Source organism: Megalops cyprinoides, chromosome 19 (assembly GCF_013368585.1).
Source record: "Megalops cyprinoides isolate fMegCyp1 chromosome 19, fMegCyp1.pri, whole genome shotgun sequence".
In the NCBI taxonomy this organism is placed as follows: domain Eukaryota; kingdom Metazoa; phylum Chordata; class Actinopteri; order Elopiformes; family Megalopidae; genus Megalops; species Megalops cyprinoides.
Genome location: NC_050601.1, coordinates 16135262 through 16157610, shown reverse-complemented (window position 1 = coordinate 16157610; position 22349 = coordinate 16135262). Strand labels below are relative to the sequence as shown.

At 47.1% G+C, this 22349-nt stretch overlaps 1 protein-coding gene across 1 annotated transcript in view; it reads right to left on the bottom strand.

Moving 5' to 3' along the window:
* Positions 1-271: 271 nt before the first annotated feature.
* LOC118794781 (zinc finger protein 385C-like) overlaps positions 272-22349 on the bottom strand; it is a 133040-nt gene continuing 110962 nt past the window's right edge. Inside the window, exons 3-10 of the mRNA XM_036553047.1 lie at positions 21339-21481; positions 17716-17826; positions 10983-11169; positions 4695-5030; positions 4227-4414; positions 2182-2280; positions 1810-1899; positions 272-665 (exon numbers count right to left, since the gene is read on the bottom strand). Of these exons, the coding sequence (XP_036408940.1) occupies positions 435-665; positions 1810-1899; positions 2182-2280; positions 4227-4414; positions 4695-5030; positions 10983-11169; positions 17716-17826; positions 21339-21481 (1385 nt within the window). The 3' untranslated portion in view covers positions 272-434. The remainder of the gene's footprint in view (positions 666-1809; positions 1900-2181; positions 2281-4226; positions 4415-4694; positions 5031-10982; positions 11170-17715; positions 17827-21338; positions 21482-22349) is intronic.

Sequence of the window (22349 nt, the reverse complement as noted above, 5' to 3'; positions counted from 1 at the left end):
GCAAGGCTGCAGCTTGGCCCGGCAATATCGGTGAGGGGCAGGGTGAGACCATGACCTGCACTGTGTTCAGTTAGACCAACCAAAGGCTGAAAATATTTAAGAGGTGACGAGTAAAGGGATCTTATTTTGCGGCAGCCACCCTACACATACAGCTATGTTTCTCTATTTTTGTCTAATAAATAACAAAAATGATAAAGTCGAGCTTCGACTCTCCACAGAAGTCCGCCTGACGGTCAGAAAACAAACAGAGGGAGAAGGAAAGGGGGGCGAGGGGGTGTTGCATGGCTCCGAACTCGTGTTTTCTCTCGGGTCTTTGTGACAGGGCTCAGGTGCAGCTCGGGCCCTCCCGACAGACGGGCCCGCGCGCCCGCACGTTTTCGCCGCTGGCTGCGCGGTCCCAGCATGTCCTCTCACGTGGGCCGCGGCGATGAGGGCTAGTAGGGGGAGAAGATGATGGGGGTGTGCGTGGCCCTCAGGGGCCCGGGGGCGGGCCGGAACAGTGCGGGGCTCAGCAAGGGGGCCTGGATGAAGGTGGCGGCGCCGGCCGGGTGGCGCAGGGCCAGCGGGTTGGTGGCCATGGTGCAGAGGGTGGCGGGGGTCAGCGGGCTGGGCAGGAAGCCGGCCGTCAGGCTCTTGGTCAGCTGCTTCTGCAGGGCCAGTTTGGTCTGAAAGACAGGCGGTACTCATATTTACTGTAGAAGGCACTCTCCTCCAGGCTGCCATTACAAACTCACAACAGCAACATATTACTCCAGTTCAGACACCCATGTGCACCTTCATAAAAATAATCCTTTCACAGTGGAAGCTAGACTGGGAGAAATAAGAAAAATACCATGACTAAGAAGATTTTATTTATTACATCCTGAGTGTACCAGAAGCTAGAAGTAACTGGGACTAAAGCAGCTGTGGGCTCTTGCAGTAAGTCAGTGGCAGAAGTAGGAAGTTATCAGCAGATAGAAACACTTCAGTTAAACTTGATATTCATGACAAATAAGGGCACTATGCGCTCAGAAAAAGCCTACCTACAACCTGTCAACCTGTTTGTTGTCCTTAAGTGATCAAGCACTTGGTCCTTGAGAAAACAGATTTCTGTAGATGATGTCCTGCTGTTCTTTTGACCTATGACCCTACGAAGGGCCATGGGCGATGCCACTCACTGCCCTTTGGACCAACACGGACTCAAAGAAATCCAGATCTCCATTTCACAGGAATACCAGCCTACCCTTTACCTTGGCAATGCCAAAAAGCCCTTATCCTGAATAGGAATCCTGTGGAGATTGGAACTGCTCCAAGTGTCAGTCCTACCTTGGATATTTGGCCCAGTCTACCCCCTGGTCAGATGCTTGGTGGCTACGACTTGAGACTGTACACAAAGAACTGCACTGGCATCCTCTAAGCCCGGCTTTAAATATCCCAGACTAGAATGTGTACAGCACTGGAACATGATGTTTCTCAAGCAGCTGAATAAACAGAGAATATTCATGTGGTGTGTGGCACCCTGTGCATGCAAGCATCTTTTCCCTCAACATGAAAAAATTATTTGATTTTTAAACTGTCTGATAGACGACATTGGCATAACTTCCCGTTCTCACCCTGTGTTTTGTGGTCATGCATTATTCCCTCCTTTGATCATCAGTGTTTGCTTTCTTTGTGAAGAGACAGGCCAAGATTCTTGAGTCATACCGCTGACCCCACCCCACAGTGTATCTCTCCCTGCCTCAGCCCTGCCTCCCACAACTAACACATCCACTCCTTTTTGGTTCACAGCCTTCCTCCGCCCCAGCCTAGCCTCGCCCCTCACACACACACCTGAGAGGAGAGAGAGGTGAGGTTGTAGTTGCTGAACACTTTCTTCATTGCAGAAACAGCCCCGCCCGCATATCCATTCCACCTCACATTCTGCAGAAAAGAGCGGTAGAGAGAGCATGAATACATATTCGTACGGATTCTTGGATTTTCAAAAGCTCACAGCAAAGCAGGTCTTATTATGTCTGTGTGAAGGGCAAGTGAGAAATCCAAGGCACTATAATCAGTGAGGCAAAGAACACCAAGGGCAACCTCACAGTGAGGAGAGACAGTCTGATTGGCAGGTGGGCTGGAAATCAGTCGGGCCTGTAATAGACGGTGTGCAGATTATTTGTGTAAGCACACAACCTCAACCCTCCTCTGGTTTGGACTCACCGATAAGACAGTGCTCTGCTGGCTCTTGCTGTGGGGGCTGAATTTGGGTTTGGGTGGTCTGCCTGCCAGCCTATCCTTGTGCCTCCTGCTGTTCATGTGCTGGAAAGCCATTAAGAGAACCAAGAGAAACAGATCAGACACTTCTGTACAGTTGTCCCCTTCCTTCATCTACCCTTCCTCTCTCTCTCTCTCGTCTGTAGTTGCATATAGTCTCTGTCTTCTGTTAATCCACATCATCCCCTCCTAAGCACATGCACGTTATTGTCCAAACCTATTGTCATTAGATTAGATAGAAATTTTAAACCACAATACCCAGACCCTTGGGTAGTGGGGCGGCCAGCCTTCGTGCCTGAATAATATTGACATAATATCAGTGGCTATGGATGATGCCTAATGTTGTGTAGCATATTGTCCTTTAGCACGTGCTTTAATGCGTTGGCATTATAAAATGTCAGCACGGGAATGTTAATCAAACGCTCTTTTAATTAACAAGAGCTTGAATCTGACAGCACGGCCACTTAATCATCTAGGCAATGAAAAGTGTTTAGTTCACCAGGTCACCCCCCCCCCCCTGCCTTCTCTACCCTGCTCTGTACAGTGTACCTTAATTCATTGTCACAAATGTTCTCCCTCTCTCCCCTGAGGATGCAGTGAAGAATAAAAAAGTACCAGTTTTTACTGTTCATTAAATGGCAAAAGGCAAGGTTGGGGTGGTATTTTTCAGAGCAATTGCAAATTTGTAAGAAATATAAAAGGAATATAAAAGAACACAATGCTGGTGGTATTTTTTTGCCTTTCAAAATCCTCAGTTCCAAAGCAGTGCTACACTGAGTACTGCTGAGTTCATCAAGGTTGCCAGTCACGCGTTATAAAGTAGGGAACAAAACAATGGAATTTATTATGAAAATGGAGAGAACGTTCTCAAAACTTTACAAAGGATTTATGAAACAGAATGCTATAGCATATTCACGACTGAAGAAGAGTATTGATATGCTGTGATATGCTGGGACGGCAACAAGCAAAGAACATGTTACTTAAAATCGTTATTGATTTAATGATAAATAATAACACAACATAAGCTGCCGTGAAGATATGGCTGTGATGTTGAGCTGACCAGTATTCTCTTTCATCCTCCACACTGTCATGCTATGAAAGCCAAAATTTAGAGTGGCGCGTATCATGTGTCAGTGCACTGGAACCTGTTTTGTGAAAGCCCTGTTATAGTGGGGCTGCACTATATTGTCTTACAGTTTATGAAGTGCACGGACTTGAGGATTTCACTTCACATAACTGTTAAAGTGGCCTATAACAGCTTCTCCCCATTCCGCAGAGAGTGCCGAGGCAGTTGGGCTGCAGCCACGGAAACAAGAGCCTCTGTAACTACTGCTGCTCTGTCTCTTAGTTTCTCCAAATGTCAGCTTACAGTGGAGGCCTTCTTACACGGCACTTAGCTCCCTGTCAGGGCTCTCTCCTCTTCACTTTTCATTATCGACGGTGCCAGGAACAAGAGGGGGGCTCTCACAGAACATTAATTGCAAGCTGGGAGACCGTCAGTATTTTAAAAGCAGCATGTGACGTCATTTCCTGTAACCCTGCCACATTTTTTTCACTTCCACAGCTTGGGTCTGTGCCATTGATACCACCTTTTTGGTAAACTGGAGATATAATATGACATCACTGTCTACAAATAGGTGGTTTTCCTAATCATAACCATACCTTCAATCTCACTGCCATTTTAAAATTGGAGATTTGTAGCCTTTGGAAACAGGGCTGGGAACAGACAAATAAGGGAACTATGTCCCTTTTGTTGGGCAATTCAGCGACAGTTTAACAAAAAAGGATGCACTCTCTTAAAACACCTTGATTTTGATGTGGAAACTTAATTACTTGTAGAAATTGAATCATGTACATATCATGTTTTTGTTGACCCAATTACCAGAGTCCATATTAACTCAATGCATGGAGCTTATAGCCAGTTATTCTGCTCTACAGATCTTCTCTTCAGCCAGCAGCATTCCTCATTGGCATTCCCCTGCATTCCTCACCTGTTTGAGCTGCGTCTCGGAGTTGACGTGGATCTCGCACACCTCGCACTGGAAGGCCTTGCTGGGCACGCCCACGCTGCCCTTGGTGCCCAGCCTCTTAGTCTTGCAGGCTGCCCGGGAAGACACTACCTTGCTCCTGCGCCGTGGCTGCACACTCTGGCCCTCCAGCATCAACTTGTGTTTGGCCCCTAGGAGAAAATGATGACATCAGAAACATTATGTGACATCCTATGGAGCTTTCTAGCTGGGTTTGACGGGGGTGAATGGAAGTGTGCTATACTCATGTTGATTGGGTGAACAGATGTGATGTACTGTACTTTGCAGGGTATTAGCTGGAGACTTGCATATGAAGAGTCTAGAGGTTTATGATGCACGCCTGGGGCGTGACTATGAATGCATTAGCATCCCCCATTGACTGCACAGTCAAATCAATTTAAATTTGACAAGGCCCGCGGGCCCTCTACGCACCGCTGTTGTGGGCCTCCAGCTGGGACGTCGAGTTGACCGTGACTTTGCAAATGGGACAGTGGAGGTGCTGCTTGCTTTTTTTGGGATCCTTGTCTGCCTCCGTCTGGGGTTCTCCCTCACTCTTGGGGGAGTCCTGGTAGGCAGGTTCAAAGGCGGAACCAGGGGTCTCTGTGACACTCGTCTCTGATGTACTCTCCGACAGCCGCGACACAGGGGACACCTGGGGAGAGGCCAACGGCGCTAGCTCCAGGGAAGAGACCTCTGACACAGGTGTCAGGATGACCGAACCCCCTGGGGAGTCCTCCTGCTTTGCTGGACTTGGCTCCGAGAGCAGGCCTGGGGACAGAACCTTCTGTCACTAAACACAGAACACTCTCTTACAGTTTTTAGACATATTCAAGCAGAGTCTCTTACAGTGAATTATGCTGCAGCATTTAGGGACATTCAAGCAGTCCCTTAACACAGAACATTATGTCCTATTATTCAACCACATTCAAAAAGTCGAAACACAGAGCACTCTCACTGACTTGGAATTAAGTAACTGTCATGAGCCACGAGCCACTAGCTATGATTGTAAACATCTTATGGAAATCCAAAAGATATGAAGGCAATATAGATATTATAATAAACTCATGGATACATAAATTCAGGAACCTTCTGGTATATGTGAGACATTGACATTTTTTAATTACAAAAAAAAATATTACTTTAAGAAAAATGTTCAGAAGGTATATTCCAGATATAATCGGTCCAACCAGGGATAAAGATTGATCCAAGTGGAAACCTACTCCACTCTACATCCTCCTTCTTAACTGTGAAATAAAATTGCTTTTTGTACTACTTAAAAGCCAATAAGTAGCGGTGGCAAGTCATTCAATAATCTGTACTGAGCTATTGAAAATACATAAAAAATGCTTCTTGACCTTTGACATCAATTTGCTGAAAACACTTAACCCTGGAGTTTTGTCATTTTAAGAAATACTGTGGCATAGATTCTTGTCTCCATGGATAAAATCAAAAGGACTGAAACCAAAGGCAAGACAGTGTGACTCAGATACCTTTTTATGACCACACTTTTGCAATCTGAAGTTTCAAATTTCATATAAAATGTTTTCATTCAGTTTTGAATGCTTCCTAGCACAATAACCAGTTGGAATAAACATATGAGGCACGCAGGACAATAGATTAACACAGAGCCAAGACAAGCGCTCTCCCTGCAGCCTTTCATTGACTGTTTGACATGATTCCCAAAGCTCAGTCAATATAAACAAACCCATTGACTCTAGTTCACCTCTGGTAAGTCCCTGCAGTTTCATCGGCCCCATCCCCCACCCCCCGCCATCGGAACCACACACGGAGAACCACCCCAGGCTGCTCACTCTCAAACTCTCCATTTCATTTGCTTTTAAAAAAGAGCAGGAGCAGGGGAGACAAGAGCAAGGAGATCAACTTCCCTGTCCGCACTGCAACCGCAGCGGTCAATTGATTTTTCTTAGAGTGAATTAATGGCAGAGATAAGGGTCTTTCTTTTAATCTGGCGTGTAAGGTGGGGGGGGGCTGAATAAGAGCCAGATAAAAGGCCTCTCCTCTGTGCGGTGACCCCCTGATTGAGCCATCCCCCCCACCCAGAGGATTGCTCTCATCTCCTGCTCCCACGCATGCACAGGAAACATGCGCGTTCAGACATAGAGCCCTGGAGAGAGGACTCATGGGAAAAAAAAAACAGGGAACAACCATGGAAACATGGAAAAACTATGACAAAATTGATGGGGAGTTTTCCTTTGATTGGATTCCAATACTAAAAATGCGAGAGGGAATGAGCTTGCTCTGCCTTAAAGGCATATAGACACTGACACGTTGCCTGATGGGCCAAAATTAATCGTTACTGGGTCTCCATCACTGACCTCTGTGCTCTTTGAACGAACAGAATAATCTCAGCCATCTCCCTATTCTGGCATTGGCCTATAGCTCTACAGCTGATTAAAGATGGTGAGAAGAGCCCCATTATTCAGAGATACATTCTGCTCGGCATCTCTGGTGAGATTCCCTTTTTTGACATGAAAATGTTTTGTCATGATACAGATGCTATATACACAAAGAGGTCTCTGCCTTGCAGGGAAAATATATAATTATTAACACATTATATCCTCAATTATGGAGATAGAGAAAGATCCTATTCTGTCATATATATTTAAAATTTTCAGTAGTCACTTCATTGTGACAGAGAAGACCGTTGGCACTGATTACAAATGCAGCAGTTCTGGCATGGGAAAGATACGTTAATGTTGAGTATAAAGCAGGAGAAATTCAGCTCCTGCACAACATCGATATTACGATCAATGTTTCATTGGAGTCATTTGTTTTTTTGTGTGAAACAGCATTCAATCAAAGGCTCGAAGTGGTTCAATTAAACAAACAAGCCTTAGCCCTCCAGGTAGCGGGAGCCAAAGAAAGAGAGGCCGGGTATTGTGATGCAAACGGAATGAACGAGCGTCGGAGGGTTTCTTGTTTGTTTTAATGTGTCGGAGTGGCACTCACTTTGGGGAATGCGTCTTCGGCTGCACGCAGATGGTGATGGAATAACTCCCCGGTATTTGAGCAGGCGTGCTCTCCGTCTCGGCTTAATCAGCTCAGTTTAGGCTCACTGAGGTTGGGGGGGGGGTGCTGTCATTAGCACCTGTGCTCATTAGCTCGGCGCCGCGCTGGCTGAGACGATGCGGGTGAGAAACCTAGCCTCGCGCAGCCTGGTCTACAACTACAGGCCCTCGCCACAGTCACAGACAGAGCTGGACAATTGGACGCGAATTACCAGACCAGTCTCTTTGTGATGCCGACCCCCAAGTCCCCGTCCAAGAAGAACGCCTATTCTAAACTGCGTTTGAGAGGAGAGCGTAGGATTTAAATATGTGATTGGCGCTATTTTGATGTCATACAAAGGTTGCTAGTTTCAGGTATCTGTTTGTTTGTACTGTGATATCCACTCTATTGATTCTTCTGCCTGTGATTACTTCCTTGGAAGTACACACTGTGTGATCAATATGTTAGTGAAGGTTTTTTTTATCCTGGCTTTATCTAAATGAATACACTGAGATTGCAAATGCATTAGACAAATAATTAAACCAGCTTTCATGCTGAAGAGACGGCTGTAGAGTTAAGCGCCATCTCTACCCATCTTCATGGTGACGTGGTAAAACTGGTGCACTTGTAACTGTCCAAAATGGTAATAATAATCCGGATAAAAGAAGAACTGTTCTAGCTTTAATACACTGTACCCATGATATAAAAAGATTGATATTGTGTAAAATATTTATTACAGCATTTAAATTTGGGTAATAGCCAATACATGGCTGATAACATTTGTAGCCATTTTTTTATATGCTAAATGCACACATTCTGTAGCAGGCGCATATGAGATGGGTGAGGGCAGGAGAGATTGCATGAATCCTCAGCTCATCTCACAGGTCACAAAATGTTCCCCTGAGCTCTACCGAGTGATCAGGTGTGAACACCTTTTGCTATGGGGCGGCTTTTGTAGGGGCCTGGCAACAGGTTTCCACGACAACGAGCTATAAACACCCATAATTCACTTACAGCTGTAGAGGTTATGAGGGAAGCTTTGTTACATTTGGGCCTGGGACTGAATGGGCTCAGTGGTGCTCCTGATGCCTGCAGCTCATTCTGCTCATTTAGCATGATTTCTTTTAATTGACTGCAATGACTGCACATTTCTTCAGGTAAATACCAATTATGGACTCAGCTGGGTTTCCACACCCTCATCCCCCATACTTGGCAGTGGGCAGTAAAGGACGAGCATATCTGTGTGGGTGACAGCTTGTGCTAGGGAAGGGTAGGGGGGCCACGGTGCCCTTGGGTTCCTTACTGGCTGCGCTCTGCTTCCCAGGAGAAGCCGCCCAGGGTGACACTGTCCGCAACGACCCAAACCGTCAGCCTCCAACTCATGCAGCATGCAGTCACACAAAGCACACCCTACTGATGTAGAAATGGTATACTGCCCTCCAAATATCTCCTCTCTCCCTGTCTACCAGTTCCCTTGGAGAAGACGAGGGAGTTTATCGGCTATTTATAGAAGCTCGGTTATTGACTCAAGGTGCATGGTTAATGGCATATACAGGTAATTTCATAGGGCGTTAATTCGGGGCATTATCCCATTATGAATCTGCATAGTGACACGGCGTGGAAGGACCGCTCTGATGCATTTCGATTTCACATTAGGCAAATCATACAATTGAGTTTATTAAGGAATCGTTCCAGGTTGCAAAATCCGCCGCGAAACGGCGAAATCATTTGCAGCATAAAACCAGCCACGGCTTATCTGCTTTCTATCTCTCCATTTCTCTCCATTTCTAACCCATCCCTCCCCATTTCCCTCCCTTTTTCGCTCATGCAGTCCCTTTCAAATATTTTTGACAAAAGAATATCAAATGAGACTTGATTTGATCTTTTGTCACGTTTTCAGACTGGCAAGTTCCGACGGGGCTAGTGAGAGTGGACGTCATCTAATCTCCATCCCTCCTCTAACTTCTCATTGCATCAGGCAATATGCATATTTATGCACCCATTCATATTTTATAGAAATCTCTGCTGTGAAAAAAAGGGCTAGGAATATTGGGATCTGAATTCACTCCACATCCTTATCATGTGTCTTTATATAACCATTATTGTTACTTATTTCTTTAATTTCCTTTTTTTTAAAACTGAGGACAAAGCCGCGTAGCTAGGGGTACAGCAGAGGTTCTCTAATCAGGGAGTGAACCAGCAACCCCCATTACATGAGCCTGAAGACAATTACAGTTTTCATAGCAGCCAAATATTCTGTGCTTAATTCTAATGAGAAAAGGACCACAAATCCAACAAGTACTCATTAAAAGCAGCTACTTCATAACATTGCAAAAAAGCTTCTGTTACATTGTTATAACATTACAGTGTGGTGACATCACAGCATTGTCACATTACAGCAATGGCAAGAAGGTTTCCCGGATTCTGATCCAAGCACAGCTGTAAGGCACAGCCATCAATTCATGCAGCACCAGTGTGACCTTTGAGAAGAGAGCAAATCATAGGTACCAATGCACTTTGATGTAGCAAACAGTGGCAGCTTGCCTCCTCTATGTGGCCTTCCAGGGGGCCACAGTGACATGATCACAGCCAGCACCCTGCACCACTGGCTGAAACAGCCCACCCCCTGGCATCAGTGTCTCACATTCACTCGCCCTACAACAACCCCGGTCTTATTTTCCCTACCTTCTCTCCATTCCATTAATTTGCTTTGGATCAGTCTCTGAGTCTCTGCCTCCTGCCTGCTATAACTCCCTCAGCCAGGTAATTTAGGGGTCAGAGCAAGTCCAGTGACCAGAGGGGCAACTTTCCCTCCCCCTCGTTCTACCCAACATTCAAGTGATGCTAAAATATTGAAGCTTCCAGCCAGACTCGCATGCAAAACAGATCTTGCAATGCTTAAAAAGTGGGACCTACATGTCAAAGGTTCATCAGATGCAGATTTGCTTTGCTAAAGCACGGCCCTCACAGTCCATGCTCACAGCCAGCCACTTGGGTGAGGACCTCTCACACTGAATCATGGGGAATTTACGGCTATCGCGGTTAAGCAGGCCCATCATTCGCCGTGTTTATAAAGCTCGCCGCCCGCGTTCCGCGGGGACCGCTTCCTGTCAGAGAGGCAGAAAGGGGCAATTGAGAGGCGTGAGGGAGATAAATAAGCCGCTGAGCCTCCGATCGATCCCGTGGCCTGTTTATTAGCGGAGTGGTGCCCCGCGCGGCCGGCGGGCCCCCGTCCCCTGCCCCTCCCGATCCTGCAGCATTCCTGTGCGGCCATCAGTCACCCGTGATAAATAGGGCCGTAAACCTGGCCAGGCGTGGTCGGGGGGGGGGGGGGGGGGGTAACGAGAAAGGGACGTTTGGGAAGTGCTGTTTCTCAGCACTTCAGAGGCGAAGTGTGAAGCTGAGAGACAGAGAGAGACCGGAGAATTATGGGCAGGAACAATAAGTAAGGTGAGATATTGAGAGAGAAAGCAATGAAGGAGAAAGCAATGACAAGGGTGTGGTAATAAGAGTAGGTTGAGGATAAGAAGAAAAAAAGAAAGACTTTGAAGGGAAATGCAGATTGTGAGGAAGAGGAGAAAAGAAATGGAGGATGCTCATTGGACGAAGAGGACCACGATGAAGGCACGACAGAAGGGAAAAGAGGAAGGGGGAGACAGGCTGCCAGCTGTGCCTCTGGCTGATGCTCCGTCCTTCTGTGGCTTTACTCACACATTCCCTCCATCAGGGTGCTGTCCATCAGCGTGGGTACGGCCTCCGTCGCTCCCGTCTTCTCCCTCTCTCTCTCCCTGCCTGCTGCGCCCGCCCCTTCCAGTCTCCGCTGCTTGTTCTTCTGGCTCTCCATGGCTTTAAGCTTGCGGGCGTGCTTGTGACCCTTATAGTGTGCCTCCGCTTGGTTCTGTCAGACAGAGACAAGAGACACCACTGGGGTGTTACACTTACATGCACTCACACATGCACACACATACACACATGAATACACACAGACACACAGACACAAACACATGAACACAGACACACACACACACACAAACACATGAACACAGACACACACACACACACACAAACACATGAACACAGACACACACACACACAAACACTTGAACACAGACAGACAGACACGCACAGACAAACAGAGTCTATATGTAAACATAAAGTAGTCAAGGGTACAATTCAAGTGTCAAATCTATGAGGGGCACAAAAGAAACATTTCCATGGAGTGTCATAAAAGATCAGTTGACAACATTTTTTAAATCTCAAAATTTCAACATGCCTCACTGCCAGTCATTAGACAAAATTAAACAAAATAATATTTTCATGTGTGAGTCATCATTCATTCCTCAGTTTGGCAGTGATGCGACTCTCGTTCAAGAAAACACGTGTTGTCATATTTCAGTCACAAGAACACATCAAGCATATTCAGAGACTGTGTGTGTATGCTGTGTGTGTGTGTGCATGTACTGGCGTGTGCTCTGGGGTTGTACGGACCGTACTGCAGCAAGGTCCAAATGGGGTGATGAAGTGGGGGGGTGGGGGATGGGGGAGGGGGTTGGGACTGAAAATGCTTCTGCACGTGGCCAAGTGACAAGACGTGAAGCGTCACTTCCCCCAGGGGGGAGCCTCCACCCCGTCAGAGCAACCCCAGCTTCCGGGCAGCACTGGCATTCAATCATTCAATCCGTCCACAGCCACAGACACGGCCGCCGCCCAAGAGCGGAGGATTGGAGGAGCGGTTCTGATTATTTGGGGAGAGGAGGACTTAAGGCAACTCAAACGATTAATTATAAATCACACAACTGTGTTAGAGAAATCGCTGCGGTGAGGTTGTGTGATCGTACCCGTTTGCTGTGGGAGACTCCGCAAAAGGCAGAGACGTGTACAAACAAACAGACAGCTTTGTTCTCGCTGACAGGTTGCTCCAGAGCACAAGGCTGGCCATACAAATCTGCTCTCTACAAAGAGTGGAGTGAACAGGATGTTGTGTTGTATGTCAGAAGCTGACGTTCAGAATGAACATTGCATATCTTATTTAAATGTGAAAGCAATTCCCCTCTTCACACACACACACACACACACACACACACACAGTCACACATGGTTGCATGCAAATTTAATCACATGTACACACAGACTCTTATAACAGTCTGTGCTGAGGAGAGCCTGTTTACACCTGATAAGAACACAGACATATGGAGAGGAGACCTGTAGTTTAATTCCTTTCGCGTTGCAACGTGCACCAAGAGCACGTCTTTCCTCCGTAAGTACCCTATAAGAGTGGTGACAGAATGCAAGCAGTGAAAGCAATTTCTACTGGACTTCTTCAGTCATACTCTCCTCTCTTTAAAGCGTTCACAGAAACACTCCCGCACGTATGCCACACAGACACACATACTCGCACATCTGCTGCCAAACAACCCAGCCATTTTTAATTCCACAAGCCATGTAATTCTCAAAACCCCTCTCGGTTCAATCCTTTAGCAAAGCCCCTGATGTCAAAAAAAAGAAGAATAAACAGAAACCTGCAAACAGCATCAACTGAAAAGAATCCCATTTGGAGAGCTCTTCCATTAGATCTCAATGGGTAATTTCTGCGGATTAAATAGGTAGGGTGATTGTGGGCTACCGCTAAAACGTTAGCAGTGTGGTCACTTGGCGTTGGAGGACGGAATCTGTGTTTGCAGGCTGCGGGAGGGAGGAGGGGTTGGGGGGGGGCGCTTTTCAACGATAAGAGCTCCATTAAAACAGAGCACAAAGGATGTGCAGACGTTCCAGGTCTGCCAGAGCGTCGCACAGCCAAGCGCCGCCACCACTGCTACAAGAATGCGTTAGCGTTCCTCGCCCCCCCCCGGCCTCCAGACAAGGATGTGTTTATCCCGACTCCTCCGCATCGGGGGAAATGAAAGCGTGCCTCTTAATTGCATCTGTTCGTTTGGCGATGCCCCGGCTCCAAGCCGCGAAGCCGTAAAACGTGCTGGAGATTACAGGTGTTGCTGAGCCTCGCTGGCAGCACACCCTGTGTATTTTGCATTGGCCGCGGATAGACGGTCCAGACAGACAAACAAATAATACATTCCGCAGTTGAGGTGCAGTCAAGAATGCTAATATGCACTGTGTGTTTGTCAGACCAAAATGGGCCTGGAGATTCACTCCAGGTCTTAGCCACGAGATGCTGCGCTCAGATTTGTTGAGGCTTCAGTCCATGTGCGTACATTATGCCAAGACTGATGATATGTACGCTCTGTAATGCCTCTGTGTTCCTCTGGGATGTGGTGGGCGGTGCCCAGTGCTCTGCTTTGTCACATGACCAGGCCCACACCTGACATCCCTCTCTGACTGTGACAGCAAAAGTGAGGGGGGCCATGGCGCCACTCTGTCAGCCACACATCCCTTTGCGCTCCACCACCACCCCCCCCCCACCTAATCATTTGCCGATGGCTCTGCTCCTAGAAAGCCACGCCCACACACTGGGAGAGGGGAGAGAGCTGGAGAACCAGTTTCCTCTAGTGCCAATAACACTCCACTGCCACCTTGTCACGGTCAAAATGACACAGAGGGTGTACTACTGTGCGTAAATCTGTGGGTGTGAGCAGAACCAGCACATCACATGGTGAATTTGGAAAATGTGTCACAAGGAAAACTGTTTGGATGACTGGGAAACTGTTGAACATCTTTATTCTTTTACTGCATTATCATAGATGTATGAGATCATTGTTAGCAGTCTTCTCTAAAGTGCTCTTCCCAGATACAACTATAGTAATTTAACTAGAAAGAGTGTTAAATTAATTAACACTGTAATATAAATTACATATCATGTCTTAGAATGTAGAATGTAATCTCTGGTAGAAATTCAACAGATAAAATGGGCTACAAGATGGCTACTTCTGCATAGTATGTTCTCTTCTTATACTATCATGTCTCTGCAGAACACAATCTACAACATGTTTATAACACATGCATAAGGCCATTGAGAGGTTGCAGACATAGATGTAAAAAATGTTACAGCAAACATTGAGAACAAATATGAAATGGTAAAACCAAGAGCTAATTAGAAATACACTCTGGGGCAAAGATTAAAGGTAAATATATTGCTCTGCTGAATGATAAAAATCATAAAACATGGCAAGGCCACAGAACAGGCGCTGGAAGAAAAGCAGGGATGTGAGACAATAAAAATCAATCATTTCCTGTGCTCAGAACAACTGGGTAAAGGCTGACTAAACCGTGTCAGATTAATACATTCTGATTCATTTTCCTGGGGTAGGGGGTGGGGGGGGGTGCATGGTTGAGTGCTGATATCAATCTGAGAGCACTGTAAGGGAATCTGATTGGCCTTACCCCCTGAGCTTCAGTACCTCTGCACAACTTAATTTAGAAAACCCCATTGGGTGGACGGGGAGAAGGGGGTGGGGTGGGGTGGGGTGGGGGGGACGGTAGCGGTTGCCATTGGGCCGAGGTCCACATGATTCAGTACCGGCGGATAAATGGAGTTTTAGCCAGGGTCTGGGGATTTCTGCTTGCTCAGCAACCTCTGCGGGTTTTTGTTTGATTGCTCTGCTTCCAACTTGTTTTAGTGGATGGAAAATCTTGCAGCAGTCAGCTGTAGCACATGGTGCCCAGCAATGCCCTGAACACGCGCAACCATGCGGGTTACTCCCGAGAGAGTAGTAGAACTCACCACTGACTCATTTAAGCACAAACATCTGTGGTGTTCACTCCTGGTCCTGGGAATCTATAGTGCTGTGGGCTTTACTGAGGGCAGCAACATAGCATAGTGGTAAGGCGCAGCACTCGTAACTGAAAGGTTGCCAGTTCGATTCCCCGCTGGGACACTACTTCTATACCCTTGTGCAAAGTACTTAACCCAGAATTGCCTTAGTAAATATCCAGCTGTATAAATGAGTAACATGTACAAATAACATGTAACTTATGTAAGCTGCTCTGGATAAGAGTGGCTGCTAAATGCTAATAACACAATCTAATGTAATATCCTTCACCCAGTTTACTGAGTCCAAGAACAATGTGATTCAAGTCCCTTTCCAGTCATTAGCTCCAATTACATAATTATGAGTCAAACAGGAAGGAAGACAGAAACATGTTGATCACCAGTAGACACCATAGATGTATACTAGGTTAATCTGTTAGACATTGCGTGGTGACATGGACTTAATACTTGTAGATCTATGCCAAGTTGTAAAAGTTCTATGCTTTACAAAACAATGAGTTTTAAACAACAACTCAAAATTCAGCTAAATGAAAACCTTTAAGACCCAATTCCTGCTCGTTCATCCAAAAATATAACCAATCGCTGCATCTTTCACACAGGGCAGAAGACTCAGGAGTCACAGTTTTGAGTGTTTACATCTTAAAAGAGGTGTAATTTGCAGTAGCTGTGAGAGACTTTGTCCTTCATCCTTCTTGTCATGCTTACCTCTGATAAAAATGACCTCCACGCTACGTTCAAAAGGAGCACCTCATTAGAATTCTGTGAATTTTGTTCCCTTCCATATAAATGCAAATAAGTCATAAAATAACTCAAGGTACAAATAAGGCTCAAATGAATTGAATTTGTGAGGGAGAAATGGAAAAAAAAAGACAATCGCAGTCTGCCCTGCCCTGCCAGATAGAAAATATGAAAGGGGCGTGGCAGAAGGACGGGAACAAAAGGGAATCCGATTGTTCATTAATTGGTTCTTAAAGTAAGGAGAGAACACTAACTTAAATAAGGCACTTACTCGTGCTCTCTCCCTCCTCAAGCAGGTAGTTTCACAAATATACCTTCTAGAATGCTGCTCTTTGCTCCCAAAAGCCAGGTAGCAAAATAAAATTAAACTCTGAATTGAACATGTCTCAGGTGGCAGAGAGACATTTCAGCTATACAAGCCTGCAGGTCTGTGGGAGCTCTTTCAGATGCAGACTTTCTACTCATATGACAGGTGAGGCTGAAAAATATCAACTGTCAATTAGCGGAGCCTTATCTGTATCTATGGTGAACTTTAAAGATAATATTTAAAAGATTTGCTTATGAGATTAATAAGAACCGTTTTTAATCTTTTTTCACCTTTTTAGGGCTGTTGCTAAAGAAGCACTACAATGCATCTCACTCATGGTTAAGAAAACTTATGTTTAGAAGGCTTGTTTTAGCATGAAATAGGTATTACTGTTAATGCTGACAAAGCACAATTTGAAGGGAAGTGCCTCACATGAGTGACAGTGCCTGTACGGTGTTGCACAGTACTGAAAACTAGTGGCTGTTTTCCTAAACATGAGGTGCTCCCTGCAAGAAAGTGAAATTCACAGTAGCTCACAAGCCACACTGTCAGCGCTGTCACGCCTGCTATTTTAGAGCGAAATCACAAAAAAAGAGGGGGAAAAAAAGCAGAAAGGAGGAATCCATTTTTAAAAAAATAACAAAGCTATTGTCTCCCATCAGTTGTTGAATGTATGCAGCTGTTCGCCTTCCCGGCAGATTCTGCTGTTGTTCTTTAAGTACGCCGGCAGTGTGGAGAGTGAAAGAGTTGTGGAGAAGGCATCGAAGCCTGCAGACGCACTTCGCTCCCCAATTCTGTTCACATCCTTTTGTGTTTCTGTTTCTCTTTGAAGACAGAGCTGTGTGTGCGTGTGTGCATGCAAAGAAGTCCCGGCACCCAGTCCTGGTGAGCTGGTAGGGCCGAAGGGAGGGGGCGCAGACACGGGGAATCAAAAGGAAAACTGAGTGTGGGCTCCCGCCTCGACTGATGATCATTTCTGCTTCTTGCTGATAAGTGGACGCTTTCCCTCCCTTCTAATCCCTCACAGAAGCAACTCCTGCAAACACACACACACGCACACACACACACACACACACACACACGCACACACACACACACAGACACACACACACACATACACACATACACACACACACACACACACACACACACACACACACACACACAGACACACACACACACAGACAAACACACACACACACACACACACACACACACACACACAGACACACACACACACAGACAAACACTCAGACACACCAGCACCTAAACTAATGGCACTACTAGAATTCATACCTCTCTGACTGCTAGCTGCCTCTTCCCTGTCTCAGCGGTCAACGATCATTCACATTTTCTCCCTTTCTATCCAGAAACTTGGCATTTCCTCATGCTGCACTTTCCTATGGATCAATCTGCTGTTTACTCTGCAGGAGACTTACAAATATGGATTACAATGGGTGCTGTGAATATTGTAACTAACCAGCTGTAACTGTAGATCATTAGATAATTAGATTTCTACCCTTGGAAGTATACACACATACACACAAAATAAAATGGAGGGAAAGCATTCCAAAAAAGAGGCACAGAGGAGGTAGGTGACAATGACCAGGCAGCAACAGACAGACAGACAGACAAACAGACAGACAGCTGCTGATGGGCAGCAAGGGCCCACTGACCGTGGAGTTGAACCGCAGGTGACAGATGTTGCAGGAGATGATCTGCTTCTTCTTGAGGGGCTGAGGAACCCCAAACGTGTGGTTGATTACTGCCTTCTGAACCGGGTCCATCTGAGGGACACAAGAGATACGTTTATCAACACCTGACCTCTGCCCTTTCCAAAGGGGCTCAGACACCTGCTGTGAATCTGTCAAACCTTTAAATACTGCTGGTGTGCTGGAGCGGATTATAGAAAACTGAGGCGTTCAGTTTTATTCATTTTTGAATGCCCTTATCCAGAGTGATTCACAACGCTGTTTTGGCAAGATACATATTATAATATGATACACACCATTACATGGTGTAATCTGATGCTGGTATTTCCTATGGTAGTGCTGCTATGAAAGTCAGGACAGGAGCATGTAAACACAGAGGTGGTACCTGCCTGGTATGGATGGTGTGGTGTGAGAGATCCAACTGTGTCACACTAAGAGGGAGAACAGGTCCCTTTACCTGACCAGCACTTTAAGGCTACTCCCCAGACAGCCCCTGCCAAAGAAAGAGGACCTCCTTTTGGCTCTTTCACTCTCTGAGAGAGCAGTCATGTGGCAGAGGGTGGCACGGACCAAAGAGGGAGGCAAGACCACAGGCAGAGCCAAAAAGGAATGTGCTGAGAACAGCTTGCCACATAGTGTGACATCACAGCCTTCTTTCCAAGTGACCAATGGCAGCCAATCAGAGCACGGGCAGCTTGGAACAAGAGAAGACACCGTCGTGATATCTTCATAATACAATGTGAGTAAATAGACGGAGACAGTTCTTTCACATGGGGGAAAGAAGGACGGCTGTGACAGAAGATGGCTGATGAGGGGCAGTTGCATAATACTGAGGACAGTCGGTTTTGTGCTCATCAGCTCACTGTCAGATCAAGCTGGATCCCTCCCGGGCTGGCACCACTTCAAACCCTGGTCTTTATCTGCGCTCAGACAGACCAGACCATGGAGAGAGAGGAAGTGGGGGGGGGGACTGGGTAGTGCATCAAGCCCCATGTCCCACTGCAACTGTGTCGCTGTCCTGGGAGGACAGCAAATAATATAGGCGGAGAGGATGTTGCAGAACAGCGCTGGCAGCTCTTGCGGGCACAAGCCTGGCATACTATCCTGCAGCAGTGGTCTTTCACCACAATGCTCCACCGCTTGGCATCGGCATGGCCGCTTGCTTCCCCCTGCCATTAGAAGAGCTTCTCTGCTCGCAGCAGCTCTCTCTCTGGACCCCCGGGCAGATCGTGGCCTAGCTGTTTTTCCTCAGGACAAAGCAGAGCCACCAGTCAAATGGGAAGAAACAAAGTTCCAGCCGCACGGCTCATCCATCTACCAAACTGTCTCCTATCCTAGGTGGTTCACCCATCAGCGGTCTCACTTTGAACCTTCCCCCCTCTGTTAACTTTACCGAGGAATAATAGTGCTCTGGTTTGTTTTGGGTACTCAGACAAAGGTGCGCAGCGTTGCAACAAGACCCAGAGGAGGCGGGGACCCCGACCTTGGCCTCTGCACCTGGCCCTCGTCATGGCAACCAGACTCTTTGATAACACCCTCTGGCCATATCTGGCAGGCAGCTAGTTGTTTTAGGAGCCCGAGAATGTGCCCATTGTCTGTCCGCAGCCGTCCCGAACAGGCCAGTATAAATACGGCCATTGTCCCGCTTCTCCTCACAGACGGGAGTTATCTCGCGGCGGCCGGCTGAGACGGTGATGGAGTTTCAGCTGAGGGTGCACAGAGGGGGGGGGGGGGGGGGCATCGGGGGCTATTTAGTTACAGAGACGGGCAGATTGGTCTCCCCCACACACGTCAGGAACAACGCAACCATTATCAGACCTCTGATACCTAAGCCCATAGTTTTTTTTGGGGGCTGGGCAATAAATGCCACAGCACAGCACCATAAGATGGCTCCCTCACTCGGTATACACCTGACCCACCTGAGCTTCAGGCTGACGGACAGAGCCGGAGAAGGCTGGTGCAGGCAGAGGGTGGGGGTGGAATAAACAACCTTTATGTGCCTTCCACACCAAGAGGTGACTTTCACTGGGCTAACCAAGACAGTAGTATCTCAGGATAGTCAAAGGCACCTACTGTCGCCACTATCATTCCTCTCTTGTGCAATCACCCAGCTAGGTCTGATTTCTGTGGCGTCACTTCCTGAGGTAGGAGTCCATTTGTAAATTTGCCGCCTAATCCATTAACTCACTCCAAAATGATGGGTGCTATTCTGGTTTAGAAATATGTAACAATTGCAGCTTATGAATGAATCACAGTTGAGAGACGTGATAGATTGAGAGATGTGTCCTTGTGGCTCTCATGGAAAACAACACAGGAAATGGACTCCTGTCAAATCAAATCTGTGAGAGACTTCCCGTCACCTTCTGAATGCACTGGGCCCCCCGGGGGTGGCATGTGGCACCATACCGCATGTGAGGCCTGACACTATTGTCCGAGAGACTTCCTCTGGAAAGCAGACAACCTGTTGAGGTAGAGCTGAAGAACAAAGCAGGGGGTGTTCAATCTCACGAGGACCTCCCGGAACAGGCATGCGACACTCCTCTGACCGAGCTGGACTGGAGTGAGGGGTTAATGAACTGCTGAATCGGGCTCCCATGAATTCCCTCGTTTAGATACTGTAAAGGTGCACCTCCAAATGCGCAGGAGTTGCCGGGAGATAAGTGTGGCAAGGAGGAGCCCGGGAGGAGGACAGCTCCCGGCGACACAAAGGGAAGGGCTGACAGGGACGCAGAGCCACACTGCACACGGAGTAACGAATAACGAGCAAGAGACACCACAGCGCCACATGCGCCTGCACACACTCCTGCAATTTACGAAGAAAGAGGAGGCAGACAGCCGCTCTGGCGGATTTGCTGTCAGAGCAGGTGACGCTATCAAAGGGTTCTGGGATGAATTTTTCTTTTCCGCTCTCGTCTTTTCTCTTACTTTTTTGGCATAAAGGCTTTCCTTGTGTAGTAATAGGCAGAGCCTGAACTGGGTGGCTGAGTAGAGTACGCAGGGGTTTTCAAAGGGGACTGCATAATATGAGACGTGTGTCCACTCTCCAAACCCCTGATAATCTCACCTAAACGATTCAGTTACGTGCGTCAACTCCAAATACCACCAGGCGACCCAATTCTTTTCATCTTTTTCCTTCCAGCTCCTTTTAACAGCAGGCAACGAGGAAGCTGGAGAGGGCCCATGGCATATTTCAATTAGAATGGAGGTAAAGTCTGAAGTGGTGGAATCTGGAGTGTGAAGCTCCTCTTAGAATATGAGAACCAGGGAGAAAAAAAAAACAAGTCTGTTGAGTAAAAAGGAAAGTGAGAGTGTAAAAAGGGATTAAAAGCCCATGTCTTTTACATTACACAAAACCAGGCAATTACAATGGCATTAGCTGTACAGTCAAGCTGTGTGGCTAATTTGTGGACTCAGAAGGCGAAGGATACACTGTATGGACCTACCCTCAGGGAAACTTGTTGTTTAAAGCAATGCCTACCAGATTTCTGGGATCAGTCTGCAAGAGGTGCATTCTGGGAATGATACTACATGTACCTGATGATACTAATATGTCAAGGGCCTGGGTGGGACCTGTGGGCTGGACTCACCGTATTAAAGTTGGGGAAGAGGCTAAGGGGGGAGGAGCCATTGAGGCGGAAGGGAAGGAAGTGCTTGAGGTCCAGCTGGGGCTGCAGGGGACGTCCTGGGACAGGCAGGGAGGCCAGGAGGGGGCTGCACTGGGTGGGGTTACCTGTATTAGAAAAAAAACACAAACGAGCCCCTTCACTCACTCAGCAAGGCAGAGAGGTAAGACAGTCAAGCTTAAGGTTCACATAAATTCTAACACCATCAGCAAAGCATTGGGCTTTTTACCACTATCACACTTTTTGCTGCTAGTACCCATTATGGGCAAATTTCAGCTCATCAGTGCTGCTTACACATGTAGCTCTCATGTATCATTGAATTCAGGTTGGCAGAGAAATGACAGATGCAGGCCTATCATGTCAATACAGTCTCCATCATTCCACATGCTATTTGGCCAATCATCACTTGCTGAGCGAATTCTGAATCTGTCACAGTTCATCGTGTGTTCTTGGCGTGTGAGCGTCACATCGCACCCCTGCTCAATTCACTTGCGGTCTAATTTTTCAAGGACGTGCTCTCTGTGCTAATGTGTAACACACACACACACACACACACACACACACACACAGGCACACACACATGCACACTCCATTTAATTACTGATTTATTGCCCTTGGGGAGTTGGGGGGGGGGGGTAGAGGAGAGGGGTATCGGATTTCAAATGGACCGGGGATGTAGAGATTTCCAATTTTTCGCATGGCTAAGTTTAACCACAGGCGCGCCCGCACAGGATCAATCACCGGTGTCACCTCGGGGTCACACGGCTCCGGCGGAGTGCCACCAACCCGCCGTGTAGCAACACAGTCCACGCAGAGTCGAGCGTCACCAGCCCCAGTTTCGCCGCGACGCTCAACACCTTTTACCCAGGCATGGAGTCCTCAGTTTGCTTGCATTGTTAGGCACCCGAGAGAGATTGCTGGGTGTTAGCGCCAGTCAGTGCCATGCTTTGATCTGGTGCTCTATGGCAGCCACCA